Source organism: Vulpes lagopus, chromosome 21 (genome assembly GCF_018345385.1).
Source record: "Vulpes lagopus strain Blue_001 chromosome 21, ASM1834538v1, whole genome shotgun sequence".
Taxonomy (NCBI): Eukaryota; Metazoa; Chordata; class Mammalia; order Carnivora; family Canidae; genus Vulpes; species Vulpes lagopus.
The window spans coordinates 43,999,348-44,017,267 of NC_054844.1; the positions used below are offsets into that span (position 1 = coordinate 43,999,348).

The 17,920-nt window shown below is 56.8% G+C and overlaps 2 protein-coding genes across 10 annotated transcripts in view; one reads left to right on the plus strand and one right to left on the minus strand.

Annotated features, from left to right (window-relative positions):
* Positions 1-14: 14 nt before the first annotated feature.
* Positions 15-4,867, plus strand: TARBP2 (TARBP2 subunit of RISC loading complex). Of its 3 annotated transcripts, none has more exons than XM_041736818.1 (9): positions 15-352; positions 921-1,085; positions 1,889-1,991; positions 2,519-2,614; positions 3,179-3,251; positions 3,441-3,558; positions 3,775-3,902; positions 4,183-4,384; positions 4,502-4,867. In XM_041736818.1, exons 2-9 carry the CDS (start codon positions 926-928, stop codon positions 4,657-4,659), a joined length of 1,038 nt encoding a protein of 345 aa, XP_041592752.1. In that variant the 5' UTR covers positions 15-352; positions 921-925; the 3' UTR covers positions 4,660-4,867. The 3 variants fall into 3 exon arrangements, with proteins under 3 accessions (XP_041592752.1, XP_041592750.1, XP_041592751.1); XM_041736816.1 differs by having other exon boundaries at positions 18-352; positions 916-1,085; XM_041736817.1 differs by lacking the exon at positions 15-352 and adding an exon at positions 484-601 and having other exon boundaries at positions 916-1,085.
* Positions 4,868-8,201: 3,334 nt separating this feature from the next.
* Positions 8,202-17,920, minus strand: part of LOC121480333 (cyclic AMP-dependent transcription factor ATF-7) — a 95,303-nt gene continuing 85,584 nt past the window's right edge. For all 7 annotated transcript variants that reach the window (XM_041736808.1, XM_041736809.1, XM_041736810.1 and 4 more), the window contains 2 exons: positions 16,818-16,926; positions 8,202-13,403 (listed from right to left, as the gene is read on the minus strand). In XM_041736808.1, the coding sequence (XP_041592742.1) occupies positions 13,186-13,403; positions 16,818-16,926 (327 nt within the window). In that variant the 3' untranslated portion in view covers positions 8,202-13,185. The remainder of the gene's footprint in view (positions 13,404-16,817; positions 16,927-17,920) is intronic.

Sequence of the window (17,920 nt, forward strand, 5' to 3'; positions counted from 1 at the left end):
ACGGACACACGGACACAAAGCCACCCTCCGCTCGGGAGGCCACCGTGGAAGGCTCCGCTCCTCCCAGGAGGCGGTGCCGCATCCCCGGGCAACGCCCGCGGGGGCTTGTGGGGCGGGCGGCTCCCCTCCCGATGGAGACTCGGAGAGGCGGTGGGCGGGGGACTCCATGTCCCGGCATGCCCCGCGGCGGGCCCGACCGGCCGCGACTCGGGGCTCGGCCCCGGCCCTAGCTCGTCGGCGGTGTTCTGGGGCGCGCGGAGGCTGCAGTCACGGTGGGGCCCGCGGGCACGGAGGTGGGAATGAGTGAAGAGGAGCAGGGCTCCGGCACCACCACGGGCTGCGGGCTGCCCAGGTGAGCCGCTTCGAGCCGACCCCTGCCGGGCGAGAAGCGTGGCGCGGCGCAGAGGTGGTAGCGGCGCGGCCCCAGCATGCACCTGGCCCGAGGGTTGTTCCCGGCAAGCACCGGGGTAGTGGGCCGTGGTTCCCGGCATGCATCCCGGCAGTGGCCACGGCCTCCTGCTCTAAATAGTTTGGGGTTGGCCCGGTTCCCAGACTGCACTTGGGGCACTGGGCTTTGTGCTCCCGACATTCAGTGCGTTTGGTGGGTACCGGGTCCCTGGGCTGCACTGTGTGGGGACATGCACCTCCTAACTGCACTGGGGTGCAGGATCCTCCTCCTGCTTAACTGAGACAGGAACAGTGCGTTGCCCGCGTGCTCTGGGGGCCGTGGACCCGGCTTCCAGCCCGCTTTTACTCCACACTGAACCCAGCCAATGTGTGCTGTACTGTCCGGGGTCCCCTGGACCCGTGTCCCCCATAGTGTGCCTGGGTCTGATACGACAGTGCTTGGCCGGGTGGGCGCAGAGTTGGAGGTGTGATAAGGGTCCTGTGACCCCCTGCCCCCGCCTCCCCCAGTATAGAGCAAATGCTGGCAGCCAACCCGGGCAAGACCCCGATCAGCCTTCTGCAGGAGTATGGGACCAGAATAGGGAAGACGCCCGTGTACGACCTTCTCAAAGCCGAGGGCCAAGCCCACCAGCCTAATTTCACCTTCCGGGTCACCGTTGGCGACACCAGCTGCACTGGTGAGGAAGGCTTGGGCAGCCTGGCTGGGGTGTGCATCCGCAGGGCCCTGATGGCTTTGGGTCCTGGAGTCTCTCCCCAGTCCTTTGCTCCAAGGCCAGTGAGGGAAGGAGAGATTTCAGGGGTAAAAGCCACGGACTCGTTTGGGGAAACGGGTCTTTGAGGAGGCGGGTAGGACTCCGGAGAGTTAGAGGAGCAAGCAAGACCGCCAGAGGGGTCTGGCACATTGTCGTCATCCTAGAGGGGAAAGACGGGATGAACCAAACCCTCAGCGAAGTTTCGAAGGAGTGAGTGCCTGCTGCACTGGGCTCTGTTCCAGGTGCTTGACCAAATTCCTAGTTCGTCTTGAATCGCAGTCTAATCCCGGGATGTGGGGGATAGCACGTCCGTGCTGAATATGAGGGAGCCAAGGCTCGGGGTGGATGTGAGTGGTGCAAGGTCCCGGGCCTCAGAAGTGGCGGAGCGGGGCCTTGACTCCGGAGCTGGCCCTCTTTCTACTTTCCCAGTCATCTCTATGTATTGAGAGAAAAGAAAGCACTTCCCAGAGGCAAGGAGAGCCGGGAAAGGATCTCTGCCCAGGGTGTCTGAGCTCCAGAGCAGTCGTGCCTGGCATGGCTTGATTTGGGGCGCTCTGGGGAGCAGAAGCCCTCCCTTCTAGTAATTAGCGCAGCACTTCCGGTCTTGGGCAGGGGCAGGTGGTGAGAGGGGCTTGGTTGACTCCCTCCAGCCCTGAGGAGAGGAGCTGTGGGTGCCGGCTTTTCTGTCCTCCTAGTGACCTCCAGTATCGCCCACGCCCCTCTCTCAGGTCAGGGCCCCAGCAAGAAGGCAGCCAAGCACAAGGCAGCTGAGGTGGCCCTCAAACACCTCAAAGGGGGGAGCATGCTGGAGCCGGCCCTGGAGGACAGCAGGTGAGGGAGGACCAGCCGAGGCCTCGTAGAGACCCGGCCAGGAACCCAGGCCCCTGCGCTACCTCCTCTGCCCACCTTGACCTGGCCGGACAGAGCGGGATGCTTCCAGGGCTCCCGCTGTTGTGAAGGATCCTGTGGGGGGAATGTCAAGGGGCTGTGGCTGTGGTGTGGGCCCAGGCTAGGGAGGGAAAGGGGCGGAGGCCGAGGCTAGAGGGGTCGCACCCCAACATGCCTCCTCTCTAGCAGGTTGTCCCCCTCTCTTGCACACTTACATTGGGGTTTGTTGCCTCCGTGGCTCTTGTGTAGGAAGAGACCGTCTTTCCCCTTGTCTCAGTCGCTTTGACCCAGTGTTTGGCAGCAAAGGATCCCAGAAGGCGGTGGTTAAGCTTCCCTGAGTCTTTGGCTCCAGTGGGAAGGGGTTTTCTTAGGGGATGGGCACGTCAGGAGGACCTGGGTCCCCACCCTCTACTCCCCACCCCCCCCTGCCCAAATGGGTGTGAATCAAAGGCCCCCTTCCCCTCGGGAAGTTCTTTTTCTCCCCTAGACTCTTCACTGCCTGAGGACATTCCAGTTTTTACTGCTGCAGCGGCTGCTACTCCTGTTCCATCTGCTGTTCCAACCAGGTATCTTGTGTTCCTGCCTGCCTGAAGGGGGGAGGTAGGGGTCCCGGCTCCTGGCCCCCCAGCCTTTGGACCCAGGCTGGTCAGGCAGGAGGAAGTCTGAGAGTAAGCAGAGGATGGAATAGTTGGGGACCAGAATTTGAAGACTTTGCACCAGTTGGTAAGCTCTTGGGACAGGAGGTAATACACGATTCTTAAATAGCCACAGAGATGACATTTGGCCACGGTCAGGGGGCCTGCAGGCCCCATTTTCTCCTGAGTTAGCCACGTGATGGTCCTGTGTGTGGCTCCCATCAGGTGCCTCCAGGGACTGGATATACAGCCCCCCTCCCACTCTCCTGGCAAGGCGATGGTCCGGTGTTCCAGAAAGTCCAAATGGGCCTGGGCCCTGGAGGAGACCTCACCTGGGTGGGGAAGGGAGGAAGCAGGCTGGGTGTTTGCATGGACAGCTGCCCGCCTGGCGGGGACCAGGGAGATGGGAGCGGGGACACCGGCACAGGGCGTGGGACTCTGGGCACCACAGAAAGGACAGCCCCATGGACTTCGGCCCGGCCCTTCCTCCTTCAGGAGCCCCCCCATGGAGGCGCAGCCCCCCGTCTCCCCTCAGCAGTCTGAGTGCAATCCTGTTGGCGCCCTGCAGGTGTGCCCCCGGCCTCCGTCGTGTGCATGCCTGTCTGCCCTTGAACCCGGGGCCGCCAGGGCAGTTGTGTGGGGCTCTTACCCGGTCGGCGGGCTTTTCCCACCCCCTTGATTCCCCCAGGGCGGGAGGGAGGGGGCCTGGGGGTCTGTCCTCACTCAGCCTCGTGCACCCCCGTTCTTCCCTCCCAAGGAGCTGGTGGTGCAGAAGGGCTGGCGCTTGCCTGAGTACACGGTGACCCAGGAGTCCGGGCCGGCGCACCGCAAAGAGTTTACCATGACCTGTCGCGTGGAGCGTTTCATCGAGATCGGTAACTGGGCAGACGGGAGCGCGGGCAGCTACGCCAGCCGTGGCCGCGGCAGCTCCTAGCCCCTCTGCTACCCCCCTTCCTGCTGCCCAGGGCCTGGGCCATGGCAGCGCCTGAGGGCTCTTTCCAGTGGACGTGCCGCGAGGGGGCCCCCGCCCAAGGTCCTGAGCTGGGTGGAGAGCCCGGGAAGCCTAGTGCAGCAGCCTCTCCCCCACGCAGGCAGCGGCACTTCCAAAAAGCTGGCGAAGCGGAACGCGGCGGCCAAGATGCTGCTTCGGGTGCACACGGTGCCCCTGGATGCCCGGGATGGCACCGAGGCAGAGCCCGATGACGATCACTTCTCCATCGTGAGTGGCCTGTGGGGCCGGGCGGCCGCTGGGGGCCTGGGCCCGGCACGCGGGATGAGCCGCCGCGGGGGCCCCTGCCCATGCTCCTGCTTGGCCCCCGGTGCTGGGCGGAGAGTGAGGAAGGCTGCGGGGCCCCGGCCGGCCCCGGTTAGCGGGCGGCGGTTAGCGGGCGGCGAGGGGGAGGCAGGCTGGCCAGGCGGTCACCCGCGGGCTTTCTCGTCTGTTGCACGCCCGGGTCTCAGCCCGAGGCCGCACCTTTCTCACCTGCCTGTCTCGTCAGGGTGTGGGCTCCCGCCTCGATGGACTTCGGAACCGGGGCCCGGGCTGCACCTGGGATTCTCTGCGAAATTCCGTGGGAGAGAAGATCCTGTCCCTGCGCAGCTGCTCCCTGGGCGCCTTGGGTGCCCTGGGCCCTGCCTGCTGCAGTGTCCTCAGCGAGCTGTCCGAGGAGCAGGCCTTCCACGTCAGCTACCTGGATATCGGTAGGGCCGGGCAGGCGGGGCTGGCGCGGCCTCGGGCCTGGGGAGGCCTGGCGACCGGGTGGCGCCCCGCCCGTGCTGCCCTCCGGCTCACGGCCTCCGTCCTCTCTCGGCCCCCAGAGGAGTTGAGCCTGAGCGGGCTGTGCCAGTGCCTGGTGGAGCTGTCCACGCAGCCGGCCACTGTGTGTCACGGCTCCGCGACGACCCGGGAGGCGGCCCGTGGGGAGGCTGCTCGGCGTGCCCTGCAGTACCTCAAGATCATGGCGGGCAGCAAGTAGAGCCCCCTGGCCTCCCCTGCACCCCGGCTCCCCCCCGGCTCCCCCCCGCCTCCACCCGCGGGCCTGTACCTCTGACACAGACTGCCTGCCTGCCGGGAGCCAGGGCCCAGGGGCCTCGCTGGCCCGAGATCCGCCCTGTCCAGGGGCGGGTGGGAATGAGGTGGGGGGTCCCCTGGAGCCCAGAATAAACCGCTGCGTCTGGGCTTCAGCCGGTTGGTTCTTCCCGTGTGCGGCCCAGTGCGGGGCGGAGGGGTTGGCGCCGGCTGCCCTCCCTGTGCTTCCCCCCTCGTTCCCCACGTGTCCCCTCGCTGGCCCGCCTGGTGGCCGAGGCCGGGTGCAGCGACCTCCGGGACCCCGCGGCCGTGGCCCTGCTGAGCCGCTTTGGTGGCGACGGAGGGGGCAGTGCTGCTTGCCCCGGGGGCTCCCCGCCTTTGGCGCCTCACACAGACGTGCATTCAGGAGGCAGGCAGGTTTATTGGGGGGCGGGGGGAGAGCCCCGCGTGCAAACATATGGAGGGATGACGTCACTTCTTCCCCAAGCGCTGAGGGGCGGCCAGGCTCGGGAATGGGGAGCCGGCCCCTCCGGCCGCCCGGAGCCCCGGGGTTCCCGCCAGACCTTGGGGAGGTCCTTCGGGCCCTCGTCCCGGAGCCCCCACCCTGCCCGGGGCGCGGGGCCTCCTGCGGGGGGCGGGGGGGCAGAGGCGGCGGCGAATCCCAGAGGAGCGGCCCCAGGACGCGGCCCCTAACTCCCCGCGAGGGCCCCGGCGGCCCGAGTCCCGGCCCAGTCCGCGCCGCCCCCCCCCCCCGCCGCCCCCCGGCCCGAAGCCTGCGGTTCGACTGTTAGATGCGTAAGTCCGTCGGCGGGGCCAAGCGGCGTCGCCCGCTGCGGGCTCGCTCAGAGCCCGGCCTGGGGGCGGGGGGGGGGGGACCCCGTCCGTCGGCGGGCGCGGAGCTCGGGGCGCGCCCTGCTCTCCCTGCTCGGGGGCGCGACGGGCCTGGCCGGGAGGGCGTCCGCGGGCGGGTGGCGGTCGCCGCTCCCGAGCCGCCGGCAGCGAGGCGCTGCTGCCCCCCGGTGGCCACGGTGTGCACTGGCGCCCGGCGGCCGCTCCCCAGGTGACGGCAGGGAGGGCCGGGTCGAGCTCCGGCCTTAGGGCAGGTGAGGGAATCCCGCCCTTTCAGGGAAGAGCCAGGCCCTCGCGGTCGGCCACCTGCGCCGGCGTCGCTTCCCACCCGCCTCCCGCCTGGCGTCGCCGCGCCGCGCCCCGAGCGCCTGAGGCCCCGTCCGGCGACGTCACGGCGCGCTCGCGGCTCCCACGGAGCTCTGGGGGGCGCCCGCCTGCGCCTCGGTGGCCTCAAAGGCTGTGACCGGTCAGCGACCTGCGGGTGTGCGCCTCCCGGCCCCTGCCTCGAGGACGAGCGGCCCGAGGGTCTCGCGTCGCCGGGCCCAGGTCCAGCCGAGCCCCCACGCCCAGGACGGAGGGGACGCGTCTCGCCGTAGCTGCAGGCCCGGCCCGGGCTCCCCCGACGACCGCAAGACGCTGTACCGCAGGGGCCCGGGAGTCCCGCTTGCGCGCACCGCAGCTCTCTCGCTGGAGAAGCTGTGCACACCCAGGCTTTGAAGTATTGCTGAAGAATGCTAGCGTCACCCGAGCTTCCAGTTTACTTTCTAAAGATTTTATTTCTTTATTCATGAGAGACCCAGAGAGAGGCCGAGACACCGGCGGAGGGAGGGGCAGGCTCCCGAGGGAGCCCGGCGGGACTCGACCTGGAACTGGGATCACGGCCCGGGGCGACGCTCAACCGCTGAGCCCCCAGGCGTCCTATCACCTGAGCCTTTAGTGAGTTGTAATCAAAAAATTTTGGCGGGCGGGGGAGGGGGGGAACCCCTGGGGGGCTCAGCGGTTGTGCGTCTGCCTTAGGCTCAGGGCATGCCCTGGGGTCGCGAGATCCAGTCCAGCGTCGGGCTCCCTGCAGGGAGCCTGCTTCTTCCTCTGCCCGGGGCTCAGCCTCTCTCTGGGTCTCTCATGAATAAAGAAATAAAATATTTAAAAAGGTTTTTGTTTTGTTTTTTGCTTTTAAAGTAAGCCCCACACCCACCGTGGGGCCGGAACCCAGGATCCTAAGACCAAGGGCCCCGAGCTCCACCGCCCGAGCCACCCAGCAACCTGCGGTTGTCATCGCGCTGCCGGCCGGGGTGCTCGGGCCCAACCCCCGGGCTGCGCAGTTCCTTAAAACTGACCATGAAGTTGGCAGCGGGGATTGGCTCTTCCTGTCCCGGGCCGTTTCTCTGGAGTGTGCGATGCTATGTGACGGCTTTTTACCCGCAGAATTTCCAAAATTTTCTGGAATCAAACTTCTCAAATTCAGCTGCTGCTGTATTGTCTGTAGTGGTGGTGTTGTTGTTGGTAAGATTTAGTTGTAAGCCGCCTCGACACCCGGCAGCCGGCAGATCGGCAGTGGCCCGCTCCTCTGACGGAGCGGCCGGCGCCCCTGTACTAGTCTAGATCCTTCGTCATTTCTAGCCTTCACGGCACCTGCGCTCGGAGACCCCACCGCCCGACACCAAACTCCGCTCATCTATAAGAAGCAACTCGTTTGTCCCGGTTTTATCCCGAGACGCAGCGACTCCGTCCCATCTGCAGGCCCCACCTCCAAACGGTTCTGCTGTTTCCCCCACAGCTGCGGCTGCTTCCTCCACTGAAGTCTTGTACCTTCGATTTATAAAAACAACCACACGCGCGCACGACGTGCGAAGGGCAGGGGTGCGGTGCGGTGGAGAGCGAGGCCCGTGGTGCGGGTGGGGCCCCCCACGGGTCTGTGGCCTGGGCACTGGCCCGTTTCCCCGCACCCCGTCTCAGTCCGGCCTGGCGCGGCAGCAGCTCCCACCGTCCCTACAGCGCAGGGCAGACCACCGCTGCGGCCCCACTCCCCTGTGCCACTTAGGGACGCCAGCCAGCCACAGAGCTTCCAGAGCCCCCGCCCCCCATCCTGCCCGGGCTCCTCAGCCTGCTGCCTGTCCCCGCCGCGCCGGTGATCCAGGGACACTGCGAGGAGCTAGCAGTGGTCGCCCACCCCTCGCCGTGGCTCCTGGCCACCACCTGTTTCCTCGTCACTCCCACCTGCTCCTGAGCAGGCTCGTCCCGCACCCCCGAGCCCCCAGTCGGAGCAGGCTTCACTTTCTGCACCCCCAGTCCTGCCCGAAACTTCCTGACAGTTGGGCTTGTTTTTGTTTTTATCGGAAGTTGGAGTCATAACGCCAGAGGCCGCTTGCCTTGGGACCCATACCACCCCTCATCCACATGGGGCGCCCGGCGCTAGGGGGGCTGCCGGGGCGCACAGATCCGAGGCCTGGTCTCTGTGCCCTCTTGGGTGTTACGTGACCTACACAAGCCACCTACCTTCTGAGGCTGTGCCTTCCCTGCATAAAAAGGAGGGACAAGACTCCTGCTCCCGTTCCTAGGAGATGGGAGAGCGGGAGCTCCGGGAAGGGTGGCCGACGGGACGTGCAGCGGAGGGTACCGAGGCACGAGACGGGACAGTGGTTCTCCTGATAGTTTAATGTTATATTTGCAGCATAAATAAGGCACAATATATGTCAGGGCAGGGGGAGCGGGAGAAGGCCTGGCTGGGGGGGACCGCGGGGGTAAGGGGGTTAAGGGGAGGGGAGCCGGAGCGTCGCGGGGAGGACCGTGAGAGCCTGCTCTCAGGGATCGTGCAAGGAAGGGGACGAGACGCTCTCGGAGCAAAACAGCCTGTAGCACCACAGCCTCCCGCACGGGGACCGGGCCCAGAGCCGGGCTCCTGTGCGACGGAGACGTGTCGCTACCTGTCCAGGATACACGGATGAAGAGAGCGAAGCAGAGGTGCGCGCTGCTTGCTTCCAACACATACTATGTCCGGAGGCGACAGCCTCCGCTGTTGGGGCTGGAGGCTCATCTCCCTGCTGGAGAGGAGGTGCGGGGGGCAGGTGCACGCACGGGACAGCAGGGGCTCCAGCCAGTCCTTCCTGCAACAGAGTGTGGAGTGACCCGTCTGCAAGAGGACAGGGGACAATTCCCGTCCAGACCAAGGCAGACAGGTTTCAGGAAGAAGTAGAAGGAAGACAAACAGATTCTGAGATGAATGACGTGGTTGTTGTTCTAATGGGGGTGGAGGGAGGGACCGGGGGAAAGGGAACGATGTGTTCGCGCTAAGGCAGAGGATGGTACTGAAATACCCCGACGCCAGCAAGGATGTCCCGGCTTGCCCCTAAGGCCGCGGGCCCCACGCGCGACTGTGCCTTAGGACCCCGCGGGGTGCTTGTTAGAGCCCAGCCCGAGTCTCCGACTCAACAGGTCTGTGCCGGGGCCCAAATGTGTGCATTTGTAAGAAGCTCCCAGATGCTGGTGCTGCTGTGCTGCTGGTCCTGGACCACATCCCGAGGCCCACCACCCTGAGGGAAAGTCAGCGGAACCAGTGCTCACAGCCATTTCTTACGGTGACAACGTCACCCACCGGTAGCTGCAGCTGGCGAGCAGCTCTGGGCTACCGGCCCCCCGCCCCGTTACAAGAAGAAAATGAACCCCAGCAGCCACCACACAAACCTGCATCTACAAGAGACGTAGCTGCCCTTCCCTGCCCTACTCTCCCCAGCCTGTTCTCAATCTGGGGTAGCACTTTACCCCAAAGAGAGACGAATGAACCGGTAACAGAGGCTGGGAATGGTGGCTAGCAGCCTATGCCCATTCCTGCTGGGTCACCACTCTGGGGTGGGTGGGTGGCTCGGGGGGACTTCTGTCTGTGTGTACATGCGTGTGTGCAAACACAAACAGAGGAATATCAGTTCTATACTAGGAGGGGGATGATTAGGGTTGTGAGAGGCTGAAGTAGGATGGGGATCCTCTAATCAGCCTTAGGACCCTCACCTGTCGGGTTCCTCCCTCCGCCCCTGTCAAACAAAAGTCTAAAGAAAGCAGAAAGAGCATATCAACAAAGGCATATGTGATATAACTAGGAGGACTGGCTTCTAAACGGACTGGTTATGAAATTAAAGAAAAAAAAAAAGAATACATTTCCTTCCTGTGTATACAATGTACAATATTAATGAAAAATAATGATTTGGGGATGGGAAGGAAGTCACGAAAGAAAGAGGGAGCTTCTGGAGGAAAGGCTGTCTCAGGGCTAGCACCTTTAAAGGAGCCTCTCAGTGTGGAGCATGGGAGGAGGACTATTTTGGTGTCAGCGTGGTGGTTCAGGGTGTAGACGGGGCATGGTTATGGCTAAGGACCCTGTCGACCAGGATGGGTGGCGCTGGAGGGCAGTGAATCAGGACAGGCGCCAAGAACAACAGGACGGGCCCAGGGAAGGCAGCCGGGGTCACGGGCTTCAGTTAGGCCATCTCCTTGTCACCACTGCCAAGCGTGTATGGTCTAGTGCTTAGGGCCAAGGACCGGAGCGGAGGCTGAGGGAAGCCAGATTTGGGGTGTCCAGCCAGCAGGGGAAGGGGGAGCAAGGAGGGCCTACTTCTAGTTTTCTCTAGCAGCGAGGGAAGCGTCCTCAGACTTTCCAACTCCGAGCGAGCTTTCTTTCCAAGCAAGGAAGCCTGCAGGGCCGAAGACCCGGCCCGGTGCCTTTGTCAGGGGCTTGGTTACGTCCCAGCTGGGCCTCTGGAGCGAGGTGGGAAGCCTGCGTCTTGCGTTCCCGCAGCAGAGTTCCAAGGCTTCCACACTCCCAGCTCCTTTCAGAATCTTCCCTTAGGGCCCTAGGAGGGGCAGCGCCATTAAGAAGGGCTAGGTGACGCGCCCTCGATGTTTAGTTCGGGTCCCCATGAGCCTGGAAGCAAAGGGCAGGGGAGAGTGGCCCCAGGGCCAGCAGCAGTAACAAGGTAAGACGTCCCCCAACTCGCAGGACACGCCAACTGCTGTGCCTTCTCAGTGCGGTGCGCGACCACCTAAAGAGCTCTCTGGGGGTGCTGTCCCGCCCCCTCCTACTGCTGTGTTAGGTTCTGGGAACACCCCCCACTGAGGGCCCCAGTGAGAACTTCCTGATGAAAACAGAATAGGGACTCAAGAGAATGAGACATGGGGACTAAGAAACTAAACGGGAACCTCTAACTAGGTTAGCCACCCTACACGGGGACAGACAGGAGGGGCTCACCTCCTCCGGGGCCCCGCGGAGAGGCAGGGCGTGTGTGCAGTGACAGATGGGTTCTTAACTTGAAAAACACCTGACTACGGGGGGAAGAAAAATAGTCAAGGGTCTCACGAAGGCTCCTTGGGAGCCATAAACTCAGTCAAGCTTTAGGGCAAGGCTGCTGGTGGGAAATCAAGAAGATAAAAAATGAAACACAACTAAAGCAGAAGAGAGTCCCAGGGCACCGCCTTCCAAAGGAAAAGTCCTGAGTACGAGTTACGGCTGGGCGCTGTTAAAGGCAAACGGAGTCCCTGGAGGTGGGAACTGGCATCCTGACCATCTGCCGTGCCGTTTGCTAGACTGAGTCACCTCAGGGGCTGTTGCTGTTGGGTCCCGGGTGGTAGAGGATCAGAGAACCATGTTTTCTCTCCTCTCCGGTCACCAGGTGCGTCTTGTTCAGCACGGGCGCGGAGAAGCAGGACGGGAAGTGGGAAAACAAACGCAATAGAACGTGTCCTCTGACTGGCTCACCGGCGCGTCCACTCTGAGAAGATGGGGCTCCTGGAGCTTAGCACACCTCCTCATTCCCCCAGGACAGCCAATTTTGGAAGACAAGCTAAGAAAGGAAGCTGGCAGTTATCCTATGTGTGTGTTTGAGATGGACGTAGGAGAGAGGGAGAGGACATGCCTGGCCTGGGCAGATGGCAGAAGGTGGCTCGGGGACAACTGCAAGGAAGTCACACTGACAGGCTATTAAAGCTGACCTACCTATCCACAGGCCTCTGGCTTTGGACGGCTTCCCACAGCCCTGGGAGAAACTGCGTAGTTCAGAGCCAAAGGAAGGTAAGAAGTACTTAATGGGGGAGAAAGAGGGACAAGAGGGATGACTTCCTCCCCCTGTAACCTAACTCCTCAAAGTAAGAATGGCTGATGGCAGCAGTCCCCAATTTCCCAGGCAGGCCAGACCTTCACCAAGCAGGGCTCTTCTCCTGAGATCGGTACTGCACCTCCTCTCTCTGCCTCTTTCCATCCGACCTCACCCTCAAGCAAACCAACTCAGGACCCCTGGCTCTGATGCCTCCGAGTCCTAGGGCTGGCACTCTGGGGATGCCTGGCACCTAGGGGCAGGGGGCAGAGCGCCCCAGCAGCCAGCCTAGAAGCCTGGTGAACGAGAGGAGGGAGGTCTGGGGACAGGGACACTTGTGAATCAAAGACCCTAGCCCAGAGGAGAAGACAGCTGTGTGAGTCTGGGAGATGGGCGAAGGGCAAGGGAGTGCAAGAATGCCGCACATAGCAGCTCTGGAGGGCTACACCTGAAGAGAGACAGAGACGGTGACCCCCGCGACCCCGACAGGGGAACAAAGAGGGAGCGACAGAAGCGTACAGATTGCCACAAGGTGTATGTATGCTTTGGCCAATAAACTCCTGTAAGACATAAAGAATCAATCCAGTAACCTGACAGAAAGAGCTTCAGACTCTACTGGTCCTGCCTGCCCTACTGACCCTGCGGGAGGGGGGCTGGGGCGGCGGGGGACCCGCCAGCCACACCTGGGCGCTTTCCCTTCGCATCACGAGCAGCTAGTAAGGCCACAAGATGATCTCGCCAAGACTCAGCGGCAGGTGGAAAAGGCCCCACCAGTAGACTGAGAAAACTCAAGACACAAAGTGAAGTACCCAAAGCTCTGGAAATTGCTGAAAAAGGACCAGAATTCTTGGGGTTTGCTTCTTTCTTTCTGTTTTTTGTTGTTATTTTTTTGTTTTTGTTTTTGGTGGCAGCTAGGGAGAAGGACTAAAGTTTACGGAAGAGCTGGAAAATACTGCTAATTCATACAACAAAGGTAACTTTACATTCATCATAGGTGAATGTTTGAACTAGACTTCAGGAAGGGGGTAAAGGGATAAAACAAGCAGCTAATGGGAGACAAAGCCCTAAGCCCCTTAGGTGGCTGGGGCAGGCAAGTGGATGACCTGCCATCAACACTGGCCTCCCTTTACCTAGCAGGCAGTGGCGTGCTGCTAAGGAACAGGAAGGTAACAGCCACAGCTTAGCGGGAAGACAGGGAACTGAGAAACCCGAAACCTAGAAGTGCAAGGGTTAGTGTTCAAAGAGACAGGTACACATGCATGGGCAGGGGTGATTGTTCGGACCATCTGGAAAGGCCTTTGGCTGTGGGTACATCAGAAACTGCCCCCTTTAGGGGATGATCTATGTGGCTCTGGGGCTGGCTCTCTTAGTACGGGTGTCAATGTACTTGACCATGTGGCTGAAAAGCCCCACATCTGTCCATTCCTCACAACACACAATTTCCCCCCCATATTGCCATGTCCAAGGCAGATGGGAGGCGATAAGATGGCGTCTTTCTTGGCTCTCGGGCGGGCGAGCTCTGGCTGGGGACCTTTCCACCAGGGGAGGCATCATCTGCCCGCAGACTGGGACTGTGGGGTCATGATCACATGCGACTGTATCGGCATGCTCAGTTCTGTCCTTTGGCTGGCCATCTGAGTGAGGACCGAGGTGGCCACAGCTTCAGCTGCAGAGCGAACACTGAGGCCATTGCTAGGGGCTGTTGCTGAGCTGTGCTGAATCACAGGGGCTGGAGAACCCGTCGGCTCTGAGCTTTCCTTGGGGCTTTCTGCCAGGAAGGAAGGCAAAGAGCAGAGAGCAAATGGTTACAAAATAGACTAGGGAAACAAGCAGACCACACTGCGCCATAATTCTAAAGGAGCCCAAAGGAAAAGGAAGCCCATCATTTTTTGGGGAAAACTTCCTAGAATCTTAGCTTCTAAGCCATGAAGGGGCTAAGAAATGGAAGTTGTGAGAAGGGACGCCAAGAACCAGGCCCAAATTAATTTATCTGAGTAAAGTAACCCGCTTAGCACGTTAATTACACCGTCTGGCTTCTACATCTTTGAACCGTTCATTACCCCTACTAGCACATTCTCCTTTTTTTCATGTTTTGAAAGGTGATTTAAAATAGATCTTTTTTTTTTTTTAAGCTATCTTCTCTGATTAATTCCCACAAGAATTTAATCACTCCATCATTTTTTAATGTTCCTTTAGTATGCACTTGCACCACAGGTAAACCTGATAAATATTAAGCTGCCCTCAAATGAGGGTATGAATGACCAGTTCTTGGCCCAGGTTCAGTTAATACAACAGAGAGGCCTGCTGGATCCTCCTGTCATTTAGCTAAGCATTAATGACTGCAAACATTTCTTATGGGCTACACCACTCCAGCTAAAGTGATGATAACATTTTACTGATAAACACAAATATCTGAGCTGCATACAAAGGTGACTCTATGTTGCTCTGTAGTCAGGTTTGATGAAACATCGCATAGCCTCTACAGCTGCTTCAATGGAGATGTGTGGACTAAATAAGAGCCAGTGACCAATGGTTGCATTTTTGATTCACTCCTGATGAATGTCTGAGTGTTCCTTCAGGATTCAGAAATCATCTCCTCTGTGAAGCCTTCTTTATTACACTCGTGAAATTAACTGTCTCACTGTTGTGCTTTCAGAGCATACATTCACTTATTCATCATTCTACTGAGCATCTTCCACGTGCCAGCGCTGAGGTATACGATGAATAAACCGGGAGCCCTGTCCTCAGGAAGCTCCCACTCCAGGGGCTCTTTGGCTATCTGTGCTTACCTTATTCACAGACTGACAGGTTTATCTCCTCGTAACTCTGAGTCTCTCAGAGGTACAATGTGTCATTGGCCTGCATCAAATACCTGCCACAGCCTCTACACCACACAGCAGGAACCAAATACATCTTTGCTATAACAAATAAGTAGTGTAATGGATTGACTGCCCCTCAAAAGTTCTTGAAAGGACTGAGCAGAAAACTTACTGTATATAGACTTCATACTGATGAATACTCAGTCCTTGCCTTCCTTACCCCATCAAAAGGAGCTGAAATGTCGATCACTAAACTTCTGGAAACACTTTCTTATCCTGGTTTCCAGAATGCTACACTCACTACTCAGCTAATTTTCCTCCTGCCTTCTTGGTGGCTCTCTGGCTCCTTTGTGGGTTTCTTCTCCTTTCTCTGACCTCAAAATGCTGGAGTACCCCAGAGCTTGGTCCTCGACTGCCTCTTTCTTTCTGTCTGTGTTCTTTCAATAATGAAACCATTTCATCTGGTTTTGTGGCTTTAAAAACTAACGACAGGCTGCTGACTCCCAAAGTTGTATCTTCAGCCTTTCCTCTCAACGGTGGGACTATATAACCAGCCTCCACGTGACACCTCGCCTGTAAGTCTAGCAGGTTTCTTAGGTTCAGCTTGTCCAAATCTGAGCTGCATATACACCTCCTAATTCATTTGCTTCTATACTTTCCTCTACTTCAACTAATGGAAACTCCACTCTTGCAGTTGTTCAGGCCAAAAACTTTGGTGTGACTTTTGATTCTTTTCTTATATACCACCCCATCTGGCCTGTCATCAAGCCCTGTCACTCTACTTCCACTGAATTCGACGCCTTCTCACCACGTTCACTACTACCACCCTGGTCCGAGGCTCCACCACTTCTTGCTCACATGACTGCAACAGCCTCCTAAATGGACTGCTTGCTTCTGCTGGTGCACTCCTACACTCTCTAACAGAGTGATCCTGTTCAAATATAATCAGACCAGTCATGTCAGTCTTCTTCTAAAAACCTTCTAATGGTCCCTCACATAGAGTAAAAGCCGAGGTCCTCACCATGACTGACGATGCCCTATATAAAAATGTTCCCATTAGCTTCCTTACTTCATCTCCAACTATTCTCCATCCCTGGTTCTATTTAATCCAGCCACACTAGCTAGCCTCCTTGGTGTTCCTAGAATGTGGCAGGCGCACCCACTTTGGGTCTTTGTATTTCCTATTCTTCCCATTGGCAGTACTTTTCTCCCATATAAATGTATAGCCAGCTCCTTCATTTCTTTAAGGTCTTTATTCAAAAGCCACCTCATCTAAAATTTCAACCCTGCTGCCAACATTTCATATTCTCCTTATTTTATTTTTCCTCCAAGCATTTACTCTTATCTAACATACCATATATTGTACCTATTTATTTTGCTTATTATCTGTCTCACCTACTAAAATATAAGCCCCTCAAGGGCAGGGATTTTAATCTAATCTATTTGGTTTTCTATTATATCCTCAGCATATAAAACAGTGTCTGGCACGGAAGAGGCTCAATCAGTATCTGCTTAATTAATGCATGTATCCTGAAGTACATATTAAAATTAAAATTTAAATAGAAGATGTTTAAAATGAGTGATGTGGTTACTCTTTTTCTATGGGAACACATCTTCGAAATAATAAGGATAGTTAGTGAAAAAATAATTCAATATATCAACGTCTGATAGGAATTTATTCTATCAAATTTTCTAGGAATTTATTAAATTTGTAAAGGAAAATGATTCATTAGCTTTCACTGCCCATAAGCAAATTATTCACAGTCATTTTAATTTCAGGATTGTGCTTGTCCTGAGCACGACTCTACGACCATCTTTTTCTAGCACTATTTTATGTGTGCACATAGGTTACAAACTAAAACCACCACTGGCTCATCATAAGAAAGATAAATATGTCACAAAGGTTAACAAATGCCAATGTATCATCTGTTGTTTATATTCTCTTGAGGCCAAGATAGTGTCTTTGGAATAAGAAAGATCTAGATGTGAATCTTGGCTCTGCCACTCCACCAACTGTGTAACTTCAGGTACATGACTATTCTGAGTGGTTTTTTTGTGTATAAATGGAGGCAATATCTATTTCATGAAAGAACTGGGCAGATGGTATAGTGCTTAACACAAAGTAGGCACCCGATAAATATTGCTACCCTGTATCTCCAACTATGATAGATAATTAGGATAACTCTATATGGTTTTGAAAACAAAATTATTTTGTAGGACTGGCTGTTCCCGAAAGGTTGCTCACTCATCAGTCTGGACTCCCCACACCATTCAGAATGGGATTATAAAATTATCAACAGTTGAGACACTCATACATGCAGTTTACTGACTGACTAAGCTTGCTTAGGTTATGAGCCACTCACCTAAATAGCCTTGGGTCTTTTTCTGTAGTGCAGTAACTGGGCAGTCTTTATGAGCTAACAGTAGCTGTTTCAACTGAGCCACCTCATTGCGTAGCAACGTGACTTCGTTCTGAAGAGAGAGCGGAAAAGAAGAGCATCAAAAAAATGCATCCTCCACCCATGAGCCCCCAGTAGCTGTTCCCACAGTGAGGACAGAATGCTGCCTGGATTTTCTCCCCTGAATCTGGGAGACGCCTGATCCCACAAGGCTTCAGACAGCTCAGGGCCAGTATAGTCATGAATTCAGTGACAGGAGCTGCTTACACTGAAAAGTAGGGATTTTTTTTTTTTTTAAGATTTTATTTATTCATGAGACAGAGAGAGAGACAGAGAGAGAGACAGAGAAGGAGAGGCAGAGATACAGGCAGAGGGAGAAGCAGGCTCCATGCAGGGAGCCGGATGTGGGACTTGATCCCAGGGCCCCAGAATCAGGCCCCGGGCTGAAGGCGATGCTAAACTACTGAGCCACTCGGGTTGCCCAAATGTAAGGATTTATAATAGAAACATTACTCCTATTTAGGATAAAATAATCATACCAAAATTAATAATGCATATGTCCTTTGACTAAGAAAGCTTATTTCCAGAAATCTATTTAATAAAACCACCTACTCAAGTGCATACAATGTTAACTAAGGCATTGCTGTTCTGGCAAAAAATTAAAAACACTGTAAAAATCTGTACCTTATAATACAACCACACTATACAATGTACTACCATACAGCTATTTTTAAAAAAATGAAGTAAATCCTTTATACACATGGTCATATTTCCAGGGAATATGATCAACCTATTTATGTTAAAACAAACACACAGTCCCTCCCTGACTAGTCCATAAAAATTATAAGTGAAAAAAAAATTTACAAATACATATATGTCTGGTAGGTATACACCAAACGTATCCATAGGAAAGAGTAAGACTGGAAAAGACATACTGAAGAGGAACTTTGTTTTTGTTCTATACATTTGTGTGTGCATGTAACTATACACATGTTATATACAGAAATATATTCATATATACCTTTGCAATGAAATATTTTAATAAGTAATCAAAAGAAAGGAAAATA